This window comes from Hibiscus syriacus, unplaced genomic scaffold (assembly GCF_006381635.1).
Source record: "Hibiscus syriacus cultivar Baekdansim isolate YM2019G1 unplaced genomic scaffold, ASM638163v2 tig00110263_pilon, whole genome shotgun sequence".
Classification (NCBI taxonomy): Eukaryota; Viridiplantae; Streptophyta; class Magnoliopsida; order Malvales; family Malvaceae; genus Hibiscus; species Hibiscus syriacus.
This window is the reverse complement of record NW_024062652.1, coordinates 846,839-865,000: the sequence shown is the minus strand read 5'-3', so window position 1 is coordinate 865,000 and position 18,162 is coordinate 846,839. Positions and strand designations below refer to the sequence as shown.

Here is an 18,162-nt window from a genome sequence, read left to right as displayed (position 1 = left end):
GTATAATATGAGGTTTAAAGAAATGTGAATTCTTAGGAGATTCATTCTTTCGAAAACAGTAAGGAAAAGAAATGAAAACATGTGGCAAGCCATAGTGGAAATAAAAAATAGGCTAATATTAGTATTTTTAGTCAAATTAGGTTATATGTTTGTAAACTTTAGACATATGTACTGCTTGATTTTCGCCATTTGTGTTTGGTTCCTTAAAAACCCTGCAACCCTGCTCTCAGTTTATCCTCTTTTTTTATTTTTATTCTAATATAACTTTATTTTGGTGTAATATACTTTGGAGGATGCTATATATTATAAGAATATTGAAGTGAATAAGCTTTTGGAGAAACACATAGTTAATCCTTTGGTGAGTTATTGCATTATTCATCTGATTTTTTTCCATTAATGATACTTCTTGAAACCATTTGTCGAGGGTCTTATGACCATTGTCCACTATATTATTGGTTAGTACTTGAGCTGTTATGGTACTTCCTGTTACAACCATTTGTGTATTATTGGCTGATCTTTCTATTACATTAATTCAGCTACACAAAATATTGTTGATGAACCATCAACGAAGGACAAGAGAGTCGGTAGAGCTGCTTCCTTCATAGCAGCGTTGGAGCTGCTAGGGTATATGTTATATTAATTTTTATATTTTCATATATTAAATTTGACTAACATGAAACAAGTGCATTGAAGTTCAAATTATAATGTAATTTGTTTAAACGCAATTTGTTAATGGAGAGCCAATTTACAAAGGATGCCATCGAACTAACATTAGTGGATTCCATGTTATTGACTATTTGAAGCAACTTATTTCCCTTAAGTATCTTCATCACATTTTATTATAAATTAGTGGATTGTCAGAATCATGACTTGCTTAGATAGGCATTTTCTATTGTTTTTTTTTTAAATTCTTATAATAGGGTTGGAAAAGGTCGATGACTTGAAGATGGAACATTGTTATATTACACCTGATTATGCCTTAGAAGCTAGATTATTTCAGATATTGATTTACGCTTTCTTCTTCTATTGTTTTCTTTGCAATTGCTGACAGGTCAAATTCTGTAACAAAAAGGTGGCAAGGAAGCAGAAGATAAAACTAGGTGTCCACTGCTCCAATGAGTTCCACCACCAATCGAAGAACCTCCTTTAGAAGAAGAGATAGAAAGAAAAGCTGCTAAGAGAAAGGCAAGGAAGAAGATAACAAAAAAAATCATGGGCTATTTGTAAAAAAATGTCATTATTGTAATTTCTATGAAGTTTTGTATTTTATTGTAATTTATAAAATATTTTGTACTTTATTGTAAATTTGAAAAAGTTTTGTATTTTATTGTTAATTCCAAAAAGTTTTGTCCTTTATTGTAAATTCCAAAAAGTTTTATCTTTTATTGTAAATTATAATTAGTTTTGTTCTTTATTGTAAATTTCAAAAAGTTTTGTCCTTTATTGTAAATTTCAAAAAGTTCTACCTTTTATTGTAATTTTATATTTTTTATAATCTAATAAAGAAATTATGGCGATATATTTTTCGTCATTAATACAAAAAAATATTAGATTATTAATGACGATATAAATAATTAGTGATAAAATTTTATATTATTTGATGACGTAATTAATTGTTACTAAATACAAATTATAATGTGACATTATGTATTAACGTCACGATATGTTTAGCAATACGTAAAGAAAACATACACATCGTCACATTTGACATTTAGTGACACACCTAGCGTGACGTTCGTCGTGATGTCAACTTTTACGTCACAAAATACAAATAGTGACGTAAATGTAAGTTTCAATGACAATATTTTAGATGCCGCAAATAAACAAATTTGTTGTAGTGGGTACATATCTTTTTAAAACACTAACAATTTAAAACATATTTTTAAAATCATAGTAAAACCCTCCAATCGAACACCTTTATGCAGTTTCCCCATAATTGCATCCATAAGGACTTACCCTAAGCACACAACAAAGCAACCACCCTAAGGGAGTGCATTGGGGCTTGAAAGCCTACCCAAGGGTCATCTTAGGTCTGTAAGAAATTACCAGCTCGATCGGTTTGAACCTATATAACGAATTACCAATTTGACCAAGCTGAACCAGCATACTCCAGCCTACTCATACAATACCAATAGAAATCAGATTGAGCAGTAACTTTAATATCAAAATAATGATCCAGTAGTGTATAGTAAAAATGATCATGTAGTTATATAAATCACATAAATGTCCTCCACCCATACAACATATGCAGTCTCATGATTTACCTAAGAGAGTGCCTTGGGGCCTGAGAGCCTACCCAAGAAAGTTTCTCGGGGACTCGGAGCCTACCTAAGAGTCACCTTAGGTCTGTAAGGAATTACCAGCTCGATCAGTCTGAACCTATATAAGGAATTACCAGTTTGACTGTGATGAACCTCCATACTTCAATATCCTACCCAAATAATGTCACAATAAAATAGTTCAAGTAGTAACCAATAGATTCCATGATCCATAAATCATTAATGATCATATTTTACAGTGAAAATAGGTAACCAGAGAACATATTTTAAGTAACCATAGCTCATAAACTAGTAAATCAATGATTTCGAAAAATCACATTTTAAAACAAGTAAAACATTTACATGTCACATAAGGAACACACACTAGTGGATCCAAATATTATTCGGAGATACTTAATATTTATCAGGCAGTGGACCATGAAACTTTTGTAATTTAATAGGATTTCAGAATCAAGATCCCTACAAAAGGGAGTTTGATAGCTAATTGATTCATCATTCATTCGAGAAGTGATTTATCAAGATCATACAATATTCAGATATTTGCATAGCCAATTGAGTAATCAGGAAGGCATTCATAATATTTTACATTAGAGTATTTCGGACAAAAAGGAATATTTCGGACATTTTAATTCTTGGAGAATTCTCAGTAACTTAACTCAATAAGAATAGAATGATGATTTATGGCATTCTAGATTATGTATTAAATTATCAGGATTTCGAGTCCGATTGAACTACATATTCCAATAATGCGATACTTGTCAATCGTTCGGACTGTGATACTTCACTATTATTCACTTCTTATTACTGACTGTTCCAGCTAATCTGATCAATATAAAAATCATCCTTGATCAATTATTGAGGAGACGAATAGGCATTTCATTGGTATTTATTTTATTTTCACGTTGTAATAGTATCCCAAAATGTTCGATGACTTGGGTCGTGCTCCATAACCTTTAGAGGCAATACATCATTTAGGTTTATCGTTGTTCCCATAGTCTATCCAAAGACATTCACTTGATCCAAGTCATCAAGATATTTAAATCATCTCGGTATTCGAGGTTATATTAGTCATTTGGGGTCCAGACTCATTAGTTATTTCAAAACTTGAGAAATATCCATCATTTAAATACTTTAGTGACGTGTCGTAGTTATAGTAATCTAGTCTTCAAATGATTATTCAAAAACAATGAGATCGAGGTATTAAGAATTTTCAAATGTAGGAGTTTATTTTTGGGGTTTTTCAAATATATCAGGAATTTAATCAGTGATCCCAAGGTTCAAGTGAATCAAAATATAAGTTCTCAGATCGTCTTCATTATCATAGCCATTCATAGTCATTTTTACGCTTTATGGGTATTATCGTCATTCCATTCAATTTTGTCAGTGACATTACTTATGATAAGTTATACTTCAAAGTATTCTAGTTTCTTTAGAGTTCAGGGTATTTGGTCATTTGAACATTGGATGTTATTTTATTTATTTCGTAGCTCGAAGACATTTCAGTAATTCAGATCGATATGTATATTTTCTAGTAATTTGATCAAATATATTTGTTCAACATTATTTTTAACTCTTAGGGGTAATCATGGTCTTTTTGCATTGCAAGAGCATTTTGGTCAAATTACAGTTCAAAGTTATTCCAGTCCTTTCCTTCTGACTTCCCCAAACAAAAAGACGGATAATTTTTTCCATATCCTAGCACAATCCTTTTGGAAACCAAGAGTCTTGCATTACATACATCGGAATAGCCTGTAGGACCGCCTAGCAAGCGTTATAAAGCCTGCCAAGGATAAAGTTTTCGCGACCCAACCTGACAGGCGAAGGTTCATTTTGTCTAGTAAGTTCCCATTAGTGGCTTTTGGTTAGTCTGTCGCGTAGTAAAGGAACCCGAGATATTTTCCCAAGTCCTTAACCTTCTCAAACCCGAAGTTTCTTGCAATACAATAACGTTTTCTACTTGAGCAATTTTGAGAAATAGATTTGTGTTTTTACCATACTGATGCAATGACCAGAAACCCTACAGAAGTCGTCAATAATAGTTATTAAAACTTCCACTTGCTCCGAGGAAGCTTCAGCAAATAAAACAATATTGTCTGCAAAAAAGATGTGAGTCAAACTTGATCCATTTCTAGAGATATGGATTTGCTTCCAATCGCTGGAATCAATTTTCAATTCAATTGCTTACGATAATCTCTCCATACATAAAACAAACAGGTAAGGCGATAAAGAGTCACCTTGTCGGATTCCTCTCGTTGGTTTGAACAGGATCGTTAGTTCACCATTCTAGAGAATCTATGTAGAAACTGATCTAACACAAATCATGATTCAATCAATAAATCTTTCAGGTAGCCCCACAGCTTTTAAGGTGTCTTCAATGAGGTCTCATTCTAATCGGTCGTAAGCCTTTTTAAGGTCCACTTTGATAGTCATCCATCCTTTACCACTTGTTTTTTTTTTACATGGAATGGATCACTTCCTGAGCAAGAATAACGTTGTCTGTAATTTGGCTATCGGGAACAAAGCTTGCTTGAGGCGCGACCCACTTCGGGAGAAAAACCTTTAGCCAATTAACAAGTAGCTTAGTTATAACTTTGTACACCACATTGCACAGGCTAATGGGGCGGAATTCAGTGATTACCCTAAAGTTATTAACTTTGGGGACGAGGACCATCAAAGTCTGATTAAACCAGTCATCAAGAACACCATCATTGATTTTTTTTTTTCACTTTGTTGAACACCGAGTAGCCCACCAAATCCCAGTTTTTCTAAAAGAACGTGACGTGAAGGCATGCTGAAGACGGTTGATCGAACTTCCTCGATAGTAATATTAGTCAACAACGATCACATTTCTGCATCACTGAATTGTTTGAAACTGCAACCCTCAAACACTGTATTCCTTGGGCACAACTCACTGCTAAACAACTTCTGGGAAAAATTGACAGCATGCTCTTTCAGAACAGTATCATCGCTGCACCAACTTCTATCTTACAACTTCAACATTCGTATTATGTTATTCTTCCGCCGGGAAATGGTTGAATTATAGAAATATTTGGTGTTCATATCTCCCTTAGTTATCCATTTGCTACGAGCCTTCTGATGCCAAAGACTCTTTTTGTGCAAGGACTATGCTGAACTCCTTAAGCTCCACCTCCAGATCCATCAGGAAAGTGTTTTCAGATCGTTCAAGAGCTTTTTCAATACCAAGAATACGAGCCAAAAGCAGAGTTTTATGTTTTTCGATACGGCCAAACACATTCCAATTCCATAAACGACTTTTTTTTCCTGGTACTCGGTAATATTCTCAAGTAAGTTTTTGTCATGCACCCATGAATCACGAATATGATTGGGGAAGTCCGGATGATCGTTCCAGGCTTCAATATAATGAAACAGCCGGGATCGTTGGTTCCTCTTCTGGTTACTCGTATCGAGCATAATTGGTCTATGATCCGAACCAATTCTCTGTAGATGAAAAACCTCTGATTGGACAAAATAGTCATACCAGTTGGATCTGCAAATACAACAGTCCAACCGTTGGAATAGGTTCCCAAGTTTCCAAGTTAAGCTAGGACCATTAAACCCCAAATCGACGAGGCCGGAGTCAAAAATTAAATCAGAGAACTAGCGACAACAACATTCTGCCTATGAGCTCTTCCTTGTTGATCCGAAGGATTGTTTATGGCATTAAAGTCCCTCCATGATCCATGGCAATCCAACATCATGTTCTAAGGCTCGTAAGTGGTTCCACACATGCCTCCTTTTACTTCCATTTGGACTTGCATACACAAAAGTGATAAAGAAACTATTATTCTCTTCCGAACTGGTGCAAACAATATGGATATTCCGGGACAGGACTATTAAGTCTGCGAAAGAAGTACCTCTTACTGATTTGCAACAACCTTTGGAGGGAAACGATGATGTAGTCCTGTGGAGAGCAAATAATGTATTCGACTGGTCAGATACAATGGATATGCAGGTCTAAGCTTGTTTCCTATTTATTTCTTATGGTTAGAGTCATATTTTGGAATGTTCAGGGTGCCCTTGACCCTGATTTTAATCGTTATTTTAAGCTGTTGGAGATAATAAAGTATTTTTTTTTGTGAAATTAAGAATGAATTTAAATATGATTCACATATAATTAATTGACATTTTAGTACACAAAGTTGCTTGGTTTCATGAATTCTTCATGAAAGAAGAAAAAAAGCTAGCATTTATGAAAGAACCCAATTTTCCAAATACCCAAAGCCTAACATTTCTTAAAAAACTCAAAACAGCCCAAATACAGGGTTGTTTTTGTCATTTAATCTTAACCTAGGGTGAAACTTGCAAATTCAACTCTCTAAAAACCGCCTCCAATCCGATCACAAAGATAATTTGACACAAATTTTCCGGTCCATCTAAAACCCACCTCAAAACCTAGCTAGGTCGTCTTTCTCTTTTATTTTTCACAATTTATTTTCTTCAAATAAACCATCATCCTCAGCCCCTCTCATCTTCTCTGCTCATATCATGTAAGTCGTTAAATTCAATCAGAATTCCTGCTTTAGGGTTTTTATGTTATCATATTCTATATAAGCTTTTATCTTTCTTTATTCTTTGATCTTTTTAACTCTTATTCATTGATGGGTTCTCTCTGTTTTGCTGTGTTTTAGAGCTGTAATGCTGTCTAGTGTTTTTTTATTAGATTTTGTTTTCCTCTGTGATTTGATTTTGTGAAGGTTTCTCACTAGTGAACACTTTTTGTTTATATTTTACTTTATGCGTTTTTTGGGATTTTATTTACTTTCTTTAACCGGGTTCAGTATCTATGTATTTGTTTTAATGTGTAGAATCATGACTAATTAATTGAATGTTTGAGTTTTGTTATTTAAGGTTGGCACAAGTTGTCTAATATCTGATATTATCAATTTTTATTATAAATAAACAGTCATATGTACTCAAATATTTGCATTGTAATGATTTTCGTGTATCCATTCTTTCCCCTTTAGTGCAGAAATACGCTTATGGCTGAAGTGGATCAAAGCTTTGTTGAACATGAAGAGGAACATGTGCAAGAACCTCAGAACTTGGAGCAGAACCCAAGCATTGAGCACAACATAAACTTGGAGAACTATGTGGACTTGGAACCCAATGTGAACTTGGAACACAATGTAAACTTTGTTCACAATGTGAACTTGGAGCCGAACTTGTACTTGGAGGAAGATCCGGAAGATAATTTGGTGGAGCAAAATTTGCAGCTGGAACCAGAAGATGAGCCAAAAGTAGAACATGAAGATGAGGGAGCGATCGGAGGTGGTGAAAAGAAGTGGCCTGGATGGCCTGGAGAGAGTGTGTTTCGTATGTTGGTTCCTGCACAGAAGGTAGGCAGTATAATCGGACGTAAAGGGGAATTCATTAAGAAAATAGTTGAGGAGACACGAGCTCGTATCAAGATACTTGATGGTCCTCCAGGGACAACAGAGAGAGCTGTAAGTGTGTTACTTGCCTTCTTGGATTTAAATATATTTAGCTTTAATTCTAGAAATATATTATTAGGGCAGAATCTGTTCTACTTGTTAATACTAATTTCTTTGTCTATATTTTCATTAACTTCTATTATATAGAATGATTTTGCAGCCCAAAGTAGTTTCATTAACTTAAAACTTAAGCAGGCATTCATTGTAGGACCTTTCTTTTCCCTTTTATGTTTCTTGCATATCTTATGATTCTTGCTGGAAACTCTGCTGTTTCTCTCTTTTGTTTGTTTGTCATTTTATCATTTATTTGCTATTTCATGCATCTAGTGAACCAATGTAGATGTACAATTGTGTGGAAATGAGTTTCTCTATATTAAATTATAAAGGCTGCTCTTTGATTTTAGCCATATTGTCCTAGTTTTAGGAATTGCTTACATGCATGATATATTGGCTTAATATAAACCCTAAACAAGAAAAGAATAAAAAATGGTATCAAATACCATCACCAGGTCAAAGTTAAGCTTTAAAATATTCCTTCCTAATCTAAAACAATTATATAAACCAAAGTAAAAGAACATGCCTTAATCCTTAGATATATTTGGGGATGCCTACAAGAACCAAGAGAAAACATTTAGTTATACAAGAAAGCAATAAAGAAATATGAAGAATGCAAATGCTAAATTAATGGATGTAAGATTAAAAGCAATATCCCTTGGTGCACCCCTGTTGTAATTGGAAACTTATGTCAATCCACCATAAGTTGATAAGTACATAACTACGGCCTCACATATATCCCACAATATACTGACATATATGAGAGGGATCACTTTATAAAGGCATATAAGAAAACAATTAAGAAAAAGGAAGAACTGAATTGCCAATATAGAAATAACTTAACATAAAGACTTACAGTAAAATGAAGAAAACTGTAAGGAAGATAATTAGAAGCAATCGATAAGATATAACTACAGTGCCCCTTTTTGCAATAACAAAGAGTCTGTGCAGGTTCCGTTCGCAAATTTTAAGGAAAGGAGTTGACATCAATCAGACTCTTGTTTTGAGGAACCAAAGTCTCAGATTGCAGGGATCAGCATTGAGTGTTTCAAATTTCTGAAGGTTTGATCTGAATTAACAGACAAATCTTGTCCGAACAAGAAGCTCTGCATTCTCTCTGGTAACTTCAGAACCTGGATGATTGGTGCCTTGCCACAGATAATAAAGAAACACTAAAAGGAACCTGTGCAAACAACTTTTTGATCCGTAGAAATGAAGCTAAGATTAAAATCTTATTTGGAGTCATCATAAATATGCACACAATAATTATGGTCTAAATATATACAAATCCATATAAAAGTTGTCATAATAAATATTTTAATGCATAAGTGATATAGTTCCTAATAAAATTCAAAATCTTTAATCCAAATAACTTGCAAAACTTATCAGGTAAAAACAACTTGATTAGTAAGTGTTACCTTACTGCAGACAAGGCTAGTAGTAGTTTGCATAGATTCTTGGGCATTATATTGAAGAAAAGTAACTCAACTAAGAAAAAAGTTTTAACCCTTCTGAAATCAAATAATTCTAATAAAAGTTTGTAACATTGTTGAACAAAACTCAAGTAATTTGTTTTAAACAAAAGGAGTTCAACATTATGTTATATCAGATCTAGTCAAATATAGCATTTGTTTCACCTATTTGATACATAGGCTTCATATTTGCTGATGTCATGTAAGAATTGGGGTTTGCAACAGTTAATTTCTATTCCAGTATTTTATTTTTTCATATGGGCTGTTAATTGTAACACTTAGTTTGTGCCGTTGCTGCTGCTGCTTTGTCTTGTGAATAGGTAATGGTATCTGCTAAGGACGAGCCTGATTCCTCTCTTCCACCTGCTATGGATGGGCTTTTGAGGGTCCATAAGCGCATTGTTGATGGTTTGGAGGGTGATCCATCTCATGCACCGGCTGTGGGAACCAAGGTTTCAACAAGGCTGCTAGTCCCTGCCTCACAAGCTGGAAGTTTGATTGGAAAACAAGGAGCAACTGTCAAATCCATTCAAGAATCTTCTAATTGTATTGTCAGAGTTCTTGGAGCAGGTTTTCTTCTTAAGATTCTGTTTCTCACACCTGTTACCAATTCCTTTTTACTTAGTGTTGCTGAAAGAAAAAAGCTTTTAATGATCAATCTGCATAAACCATTTCGAAATCCTATACTTAATTTCATTTCATAATGCTCCATGTACGTGCATGCATGTGTTTCAAGTTGCGGGTAAGGGTAATACATCCCCAAATCAAATTATAATATTGAGAATACGAATGTTTTTTTTATTTCTATCTAAATTCAGGAATATTGTTTATTTAGTTCCAATGTCTGATAATTTGAAGTTGTTTAGTTTTTGGTATCTGTTGTTTGATAATCTCAGATTATCATTTTCTTCAAAGGGTTTTGTTTGTACTTTTTTTGTGCTTTGCATGATAATTTGACATTTCTTCTCTTTCTCAATGTTGAATAAAATGAAATGCTGCAGAAGACCTTCCCGTCTTTTCTCTTCAAGATGATAGGGTTGTCGAAGTTGTTGGAGACCCAGCAGGTGTGCACAAAGTGGTGGAGCTAATTGCAACTCATCTCCGGAAGTTCTTAGTGGACCGCAGTATAATTCCGTTATTTGAAATGCATGTGAGGCTTCAATTTTTGTCAACCGATGGTTAATTGTGCCTCATCGTATAAAATTTGTTTAATAATCTGTTTTGTGTTTATACCAGATGCAAAGGTCTAATCATCAGATGGACCACATGCCACCTCATCAATCTTGGGGTCCACCTCAGGGTGTCCCTCCAAATGCTAGTGGAGGTGCTGGTTATGGACATACTCAGTACATGCCGCCTCCTCGGCAACATGACAATTACTATCCTCCTGCTGATATGCCACCTCATTTGGAAAAACAGCCTCATCAGGGTATTTCTGCCTATGGAAGAGAAGCACCGATGGGTCATGGATCTTCAAATCCACAGAACGCACCATCAATGATCACTCAGGTAATTCCATACTGCAACTTATGTTGTGGAGTCTATTCTCCATACTCGGCTACCATTATGGTTCTTTGTTCTAAAAGTAACTCGTTTCCATTCCTGCCAAGTTTTTTATTATGTGAACGGTTTTAATTCTTGAACAAGACCAGATAGTGAAGTCTTCTGTGATTTCTCTTTATAGGTCACTCAGCAAATGCAAATTCCGCTTTCTTATGCTGATGCTGTTATCGGGACAGCTGGTGCAAGTATTAGCTATATTCGGCGTGCTAGTGGGGCTACTGTCACCATTCAAGAAACTCGGGGTGTCCCTAGTGAAATGACAGTCGAAATAAGTGGAACTGCTTCACAAGTTCAAACCGCTCAGCAACTGATACAGGCAATGTTCTTTGACCTGATATCCTTAATGATGATTATGTAACCGAATTTCCTTATAGCTTGCTAAGCGGAATAGTTATGCAATTGAGTTTGTTAATCATGACAGCTTTGTGAGAAACATATCGCAGTCTTGTATTGAAAATTGATGGTCTCGGGTTATAATACTGATTTTAATTAATCATATTGCAGAATTTCATGGCTGAAGCTGCTGCAGCTGCGGCTCCGGCTCATGCACAAGCAGGTGGGGTTCCGGACCAAGGTTATAATCCTTATGCGGGTCATGGTTCCGTATATGCATCGCCGCCAACCAATTCCGGACATGCAGGAGGGTATGGCTCTGTTTATGGTTCAAACTATGGGTACTAAGTGGGGGATTGTTTCAATTTGGATGTAATCTTAGAGATCATAAAATGACAGAAGACTGGTGGTAAGTTAAACTGATTGTTGTGAATGGACTATATGGACTGCTGTAGAAACTGTACTATCTGCTTAATGTCATTAATTAGAACAAATTAAAAACATGTTAAGATTTTATATTCATTTTATGTTCTCTCTAGTTTTTGCTTATTTGTAAGTATTTACATCATCTACACTCTCGACTCGTGCAATATTATCTCGTTTACCCAGATTTAACATGTATGATGTTTTTAAAATTATGTCAAGGTAATTGTGGTAAATTAATTTAATAAGAGGATTTTAAGATTTTTGTGTAATTAAAAATATTACTCGCTTTTTTATATTTTCCATGTATTTATACATTAGTAATTCTATTTTTATATATTTATTCACTGTTTATCAATATTACTTTTTATCTGTACTTAATATAATTTTCCTGTATTATCTTCGTGTAGTGTATTAATATATTTCATTGTTTGTACAATTTGTTATTGTCAGCATTTTAGAGAGATTGAACATGATCCATTTTAACGATCCATTTTAACGATCCAACTTAGAATGTATATATTTGTATCGAATTTAAATGCATGGTTCCGATTTTGTTTTAAATGTTAAATTATAACATGAAATACGCATAAAACTCACGATTTTGAAATTGTCCTTTGATGATTTAAAAATTATAAAATGATTATTTGATTTAAAAATAATATATTAAATTTACTTTTGTTAAAAATTAGGGTAAAGAATCTAAATGATCCCGATAATAGGGTATTATTTTATCAAGTTTATTGACTATTAAAAGTTAAAAAATTATCCTTTGACTATGGATTGTTGCTTTGTTAAGACTTTGACTATTAAAAGTTATAAAAGAGTCATCTTACAAATCATTATCTTCAGGCTCATCTTTTTTCGTTAAAAAATTAACAATTGTTTAAGTTGAATGTTAATATGATGATTTGGATATGATAGTCGGTTAAAAATTTGGGAGAAAATTTTATCATATCACAGTCAAAGTTAACGTTTAATTTAGAATACCGTCTATTTTTTAATGGAAAAAGACGAGTTTGGAACATAATGAATAGTCGAGTGGTCATTTTATAACTTTTAATAGTTGAGAGACTTAACAAATCAATACTCTATAGTTAAAGGATCATTTTGTAACTTTTAATAGTTAGTGAACTTAATAAAGCAGTACTCTATAGTCGAGGGATCATTTGCGTTCTTTACCCCTAAAGATTAATGAAAATAAAATCAATATAATTAAATTTTAGTCTTTGATTTGTATGCATTATAAAAAATGATTTTAATTTTAAGAAAAAAATATTTAGTACATTAAAAATACATGAATGTAGTTTTTTTTTTCAATCTATTTTGATCATTGAGTCAGTTAACTTTTTTGTTTATTGTATATTACTCAATTGCCGTTTGTTTTAGTTTTATTTATTGGATAAAAGATTATTTTTATTCGAAACTAAAAATCCTCTAAAGCTGCTTCAATAAAAAAGATGAAAGAAAATTGATAACAGTTTTGTATTTGTTGAGCAAATTTTTGCTCTCTTTTAGAAACAGCCATGGCGATAATAAAATTGTCAAAATAACTGTTATCTATCAATTCATTTTGGCTTTCAATGTTATCTTCTTCATTCAACGAACAAGTCTGTGAGAATACAACTTCATTCCTTCTTTTTGATCTCATCATTTTTCTTATATTCTTGATAAAAAAAATTAAACCAGAACTTTCAGAATATTCACTTGGACATTTCAACAAACCCCAGGCAGTCTCCTAGAAAGTTTACATGTCTAATGCCAGGAGTATCAGCCAATGCTGCATAAGTGCATGAAACAAAAGCTATCACCATTGCAGTAATCCCATAACTCGTTAACATGGTAGTGAGATACGTATAGAATGCATGAACATCTACCTTTTCCACAAATGGTTTGCAGTAATGGAGGAACATCGATGTGGTCGAGAAGCAAAAGGCCAAAGCATTGGCTACCACAAACACTCTAAAAGCCGATTTCCTGCTCAAAAGCGCCATACCCTCGTCGGCGCCATCGCTTTTGTACCCTCCGGGCATGGTGAAACTTGCAGCGAATGAGACGGTGGCGATCAGTGTGGTCACCAATAAGTTTATACTGGCGATGTTTTGGAGTTGCTCGAGGCTGGGTTTTCTGAATGCGGCGGGTTCAGGTTTTCTGTTTGGAATAAGTTGGGCTTCAATGGCGGCAACATCGGATACTGTCTGGGGTTGTTGATTTGTTGTCGAATAACTCGATCTTGTTTTTCTCCCGTTCTTGTTGATTGCACGCTCCAAATTTTCTAGACCTCCATTGCTTGCAAGACTCATTGTACCCAAATCTGCACGTACTTCAAATACTCAGATTTGAAAGTAATAAAATACAAAGTAAAATGACATTCATGGATGAATTCTGTACCTTTTCATAGTAACCATACTCCAACAAAATAATGTCTATAACAGTGAGACCCTCCGTATTTCTGGTTGTCTTGTCTACCCTACCATCTTTTATCAGCAGATCAAAGATTTTCTGGTTATTTCCATGAATTGTTGCAAGATGCAAAGCAGGGTTGCCTTCGTTATCCTGCTGGTTTATAAGCCCGTCATGCGACAGATCAGTGCCAAGAATAAACTTCACACAAGCGAGCTTCCCTCTTTCCACCGCCAGGAGAAATGCTGTTTGGCCTTTATAATCTTGTAAATCCCAGATTTCTGGGAACTTATATGCCAGCAATTCTAAGATGGCAGCTTCGCCTTCTCTTGCAGCAATGTGAGTGATGGTCATGCCTTGCTCATCTCTTTTATGAGCGATTGACGAATCAGTACAGTGGCGTCCATCCGAACTCATCAGCTTCGAAGAGTTCCCATTGGCATTTTTCCAATTAGAGTTTTGCGAAATCTGGATCAAGAAGAAAGTTCAACACATTATAAATATTTGATCAAGATATTTTTAGCATATGATTATATCTTGTTGATGGAACAAGTTTATCTCTTCGGTGGTTGACAATTCACTTCTTATTTAAGCAAAGAGTAGTGGGTGGTGAAGGAGCAACCATTGCCCCTTTCTTTTTGGTGGTAGAGATAAAGGGATATAGGAGTGAAGTAGGAAGAATCCGAGAGACAACCTTTTCCTCAGTATGAGAGGTATTTATAGTGACTTTAAGTAATGGAGCTAACCATAAGGTCATTAAAGTTACTCGTATGCCAACATACTTGCATTTGATTGTCAGTTTTTGGATTCCACTTTAATAAATCATATGGACATCTCTCTTACGTATGAGGATTGACCGTTTTTTTTGGGTTCTCCCATGAGGTATAACAAGTTATCCGCTTTAGAAGAGGAAAATGCCCAAAAGTGGCTTGAAACGAGACATGGGTTCAAAAATGTCAATCATATTGATAAGGCATCCCTCAATGTTCTCCCCTTTCGGTAGAGGAAAATGCCCTAAAGTGACTTGAGATGAGACATGGGTTCAGAAATGTCTCTAAAAGGTTCCTTAACTTTGGTGAAAAATATATTAGCAATACCCCAATGTTCTCTAATACCAATAAAAGATGATAAAATTATTTAACGCTTGCAGGAGCGGAGAATGATAGTTCTTATTTTGCAAGGGAGCTATGCTTCCTTTAGTAGATATCTCTGAAGGATGTCTATAAAGAGATGAGCTTGCTCAGAGAATTGATGTTCTTATATAGAGTGATGTCTCCCACAGGGCATAACATGTTATACAGAAAAATATCTTACATGGAAGGAAACACATGCAACTTAACACCTTTGGCTAGACATTACTAGCAGCGAGCAAGTCTTTTTATTAAAAGATAAGATCAAGATTAAATACATTTAAGATTACCTCTATACCCTCATATACACAATGTGGAGGGTTCTCAATGCTTTTAGTTGTGTAATGAAATGATTGATATTGCTTGAATTCTTAAATAAGGATAAAAATACTTCATATCCTTAAAGGAAGGATTATGATGTAAAGACATCTCTACGTAAAAGTTTTCAACTTTAGATTTAAAGTGCCTTGTTGAAGAATAGAGGACCTCAAGGTAAAGAATCTCGATGGATAGGTTAGATATGTAAATGGAAGCATTTTACTACTCCGATATAAGTTTAATTGGAGGTGTATCCATGTTGTGTTAGTGGAGGACCTCGATCGTTATTATATAATGGAGGTCTTTCTGTTGAAGACTTCTTTATACAAAGTCCTTGATGATTTTTGTGGAGATATATTTCATAACATGAAGGTGTATTTGCGCAAAGTACTTGACTCCTTATACTAAGTTATTTTTCATAGGTGAAAGTCTTCTTTGCGCAAAGTTATCGACCTTTATATGGAGGTATTTGTCACAGGGTGAAGGCCTTCAACACAAAGTTCTTAATGCTTTAAGTGGAGGTATTTTTCAATGGGTGAAGTCATCTTCATGCAAAGTTCTCGATATTTTATACAAAGATATTTGCCATATGGTAAAGGCTTCTTCGTGTCAAGTTCTCGACGCTTAGTGTGGGGGTACTTTTCATAGGCATGATACCTCTTCGCACAAAGTTCTTAATGTTTTATGCTAAGGTATCAATCATGTGAAGAATCTTGCGGAGGGTCAACAAAGGCTTTTTTTTGTCGATTGCTTGAAGTAGTGGCAAAATTATTATAGCAAAATATTGGACATAAATTTCTCTATGCCTTCGGTCAGAGAAGAGACGTCTTACCACCCTCAGATAGATTTGGTTATCGGATGGAGGTATCTTTATCATGGTGAAAACTATGAGGAAAATGAGACTCTCCTCTTTTCAAGGAAAAGCATATTGACACCATAGTGGAGACATCTCAATATACTTTGGAGACAACTTCGGGTTATATCAACAAGAGTAAAAGACATCCCTACATCTATCCAGCTTCTATAGGAATCTTAATAATTTTGGGATGAGGGCATCTCGACACTCTATTAGAGTGAAGGCTCTCAACTCTTTAGGTTAGTTTTAAGATGTGATCCCACAGTGTGAGGCATCACAACACTTTCGGCCAGGTAGAGGAGGATACCCAATTTATGGCAACACACTGCGATGGATGTAAATGTACCTCAACGCGTACGATACATAACATGTAGAACTAAGGCATTTGTGTCATAGTAAATTTAGGGCAAAGACATCTCAAAGTTGATGTAAAGGAAACTCTACCCCTTGAGTAAATCCATAGTCGTAGGTCAGGGTAAAAGCAACTTGATGCCCTTTGAAGAAACTCACAATTCTATAGGAGCATAGGCATTGCAATGACTTTACAATTGGTCGACGTAAGATTATCTATGTTCGGAGGAATCTTAACACTTAAAGGAGAGGCAACTCTATGCTCTTAACCAAAATAAGAGGCATCTCCACTATGGCAGTACAATAGAGACATCTCTATTGTGGTAACTGTCGACAGTCATTTTCGTCCGAATTTGGTTTTAATATAATTATATCATTATATTATAATTACGTTATTATTATATTATACCTAATAAGTATAAATTTTACAAGACCCGAATGCATTAAGCCCAGAGGCCCGATTACAACCTTAAACCCATGTTACAACCAGATTCAACCCAAGTAGCCCCAGCAGGCTCGGTCCAGACCCAGACTTGAACCGAACAGCCCAGCAAGCCCATGCCAGAAGCAAGCCCTAATGCTACTAGGGTTTCACACATGTTCCAGCGCTGCAAGCTTCCACAACCGTCAGATCCATAATCAAATCAACGGCCAAAAGTGAACCAACCAAACCCTAGGGTACTCATTGTAACCCTACGGCTATTCCGGCGCCGCCATAGAGATAATGATGCCTCCATCGCTGAACACTCCAACCAATAGTAGCCACGTCCTCGCTGGATCTACAAGATTTGGGTGCATTTAATGTACCCAGTCTCTTCATCGTACAGATCACTGCCCCTAGGGTGAGTCACCACATTAGCTCTGGTGACTCACCGGGGTTCGTTCGTTTAACCGGAAAAATGATGCACCAAAGAACCCTATAAATAGGGCAAACCTGCAAGAGAACCAAACAACGTGTTGAGTTAATCGATTGCCGGAATCGGCCAAGAGGAGGGGTGAATTGGCAATTAAAAATTTTGTGGAAGCTTTTGCAGAAAATTGAAAGTAATTGCACAACGATTTAGAGTGGTTCTACTTTATTAACCAAAGTCTACGTCCAATACTTTAGCTATCCACACTAAAGATTTTCCAACAAATTCACTAATTTGTTCTTTCTTTTGAGGCCAAAGAGATAACCTTACAACTCCCTCAAGAATATACCCCAATTCTTGATAACACTCTTTTCTCAAAGAGAATATTACAAATTTGCAAACTTACAAGAAAAACCTCACAAGGCAAATATGTTTGCACAATTCTAGAACAAAGAAAGAACACTCAAGAATAAATACAATTGGGCACAATAAGTGTTCTTAAAAGCAAAATGAATATTGAATGAAAAATAGGCTTGAAATGCTCAAACTTGAGGTTTGATGCTTTCTCTTTGATTCTCTCTTGATTCTAGTAGCTTGATGTTTCTTATTATTAATCAATGGCTTCTAAGCTTGCTTAAATACACCTTGAATCACTTCTGAATGTTAGGGATCATTA

General features: G+C 35.0%; 1 protein-coding gene across 2 annotated transcripts; it reads left to right on the top strand.

The window, feature by feature from the left end:
• Positions 1–6,653: 6,653 nt before the first annotated feature.
• On the top strand, positions 6,654–11,503 carry LOC120115348 (flowering locus K homology domain-like). 2 transcript variants are annotated; one of them, XM_039136077.1, is made up of 7 exons: positions 6,654–6,787; positions 7,270–7,744; positions 9,579–9,828; positions 10,260–10,408; positions 10,495–10,767; positions 10,943–11,137; positions 11,326–11,503. In XM_039136077.1, exons 2-7 carry the CDS (start codon positions 7,280–7,282, stop codon positions 11,500–11,502), a joined length of 1,509 nt encoding a protein of 502 aa, XP_038992008.1. In that variant the 5' UTR covers positions 6,654–6,787; positions 7,270–7,279; the 3' UTR covers position 11,503. The 2 variants fall into 2 exon arrangements, with proteins under 2 accessions (XP_038992008.1, XP_038992007.1); XM_039136076.1 differs by having other exon boundaries at positions 7,265–7,744.
• The last annotated feature ends 6,659 nt before the right edge of the window (positions 11,504–18,162 follow it).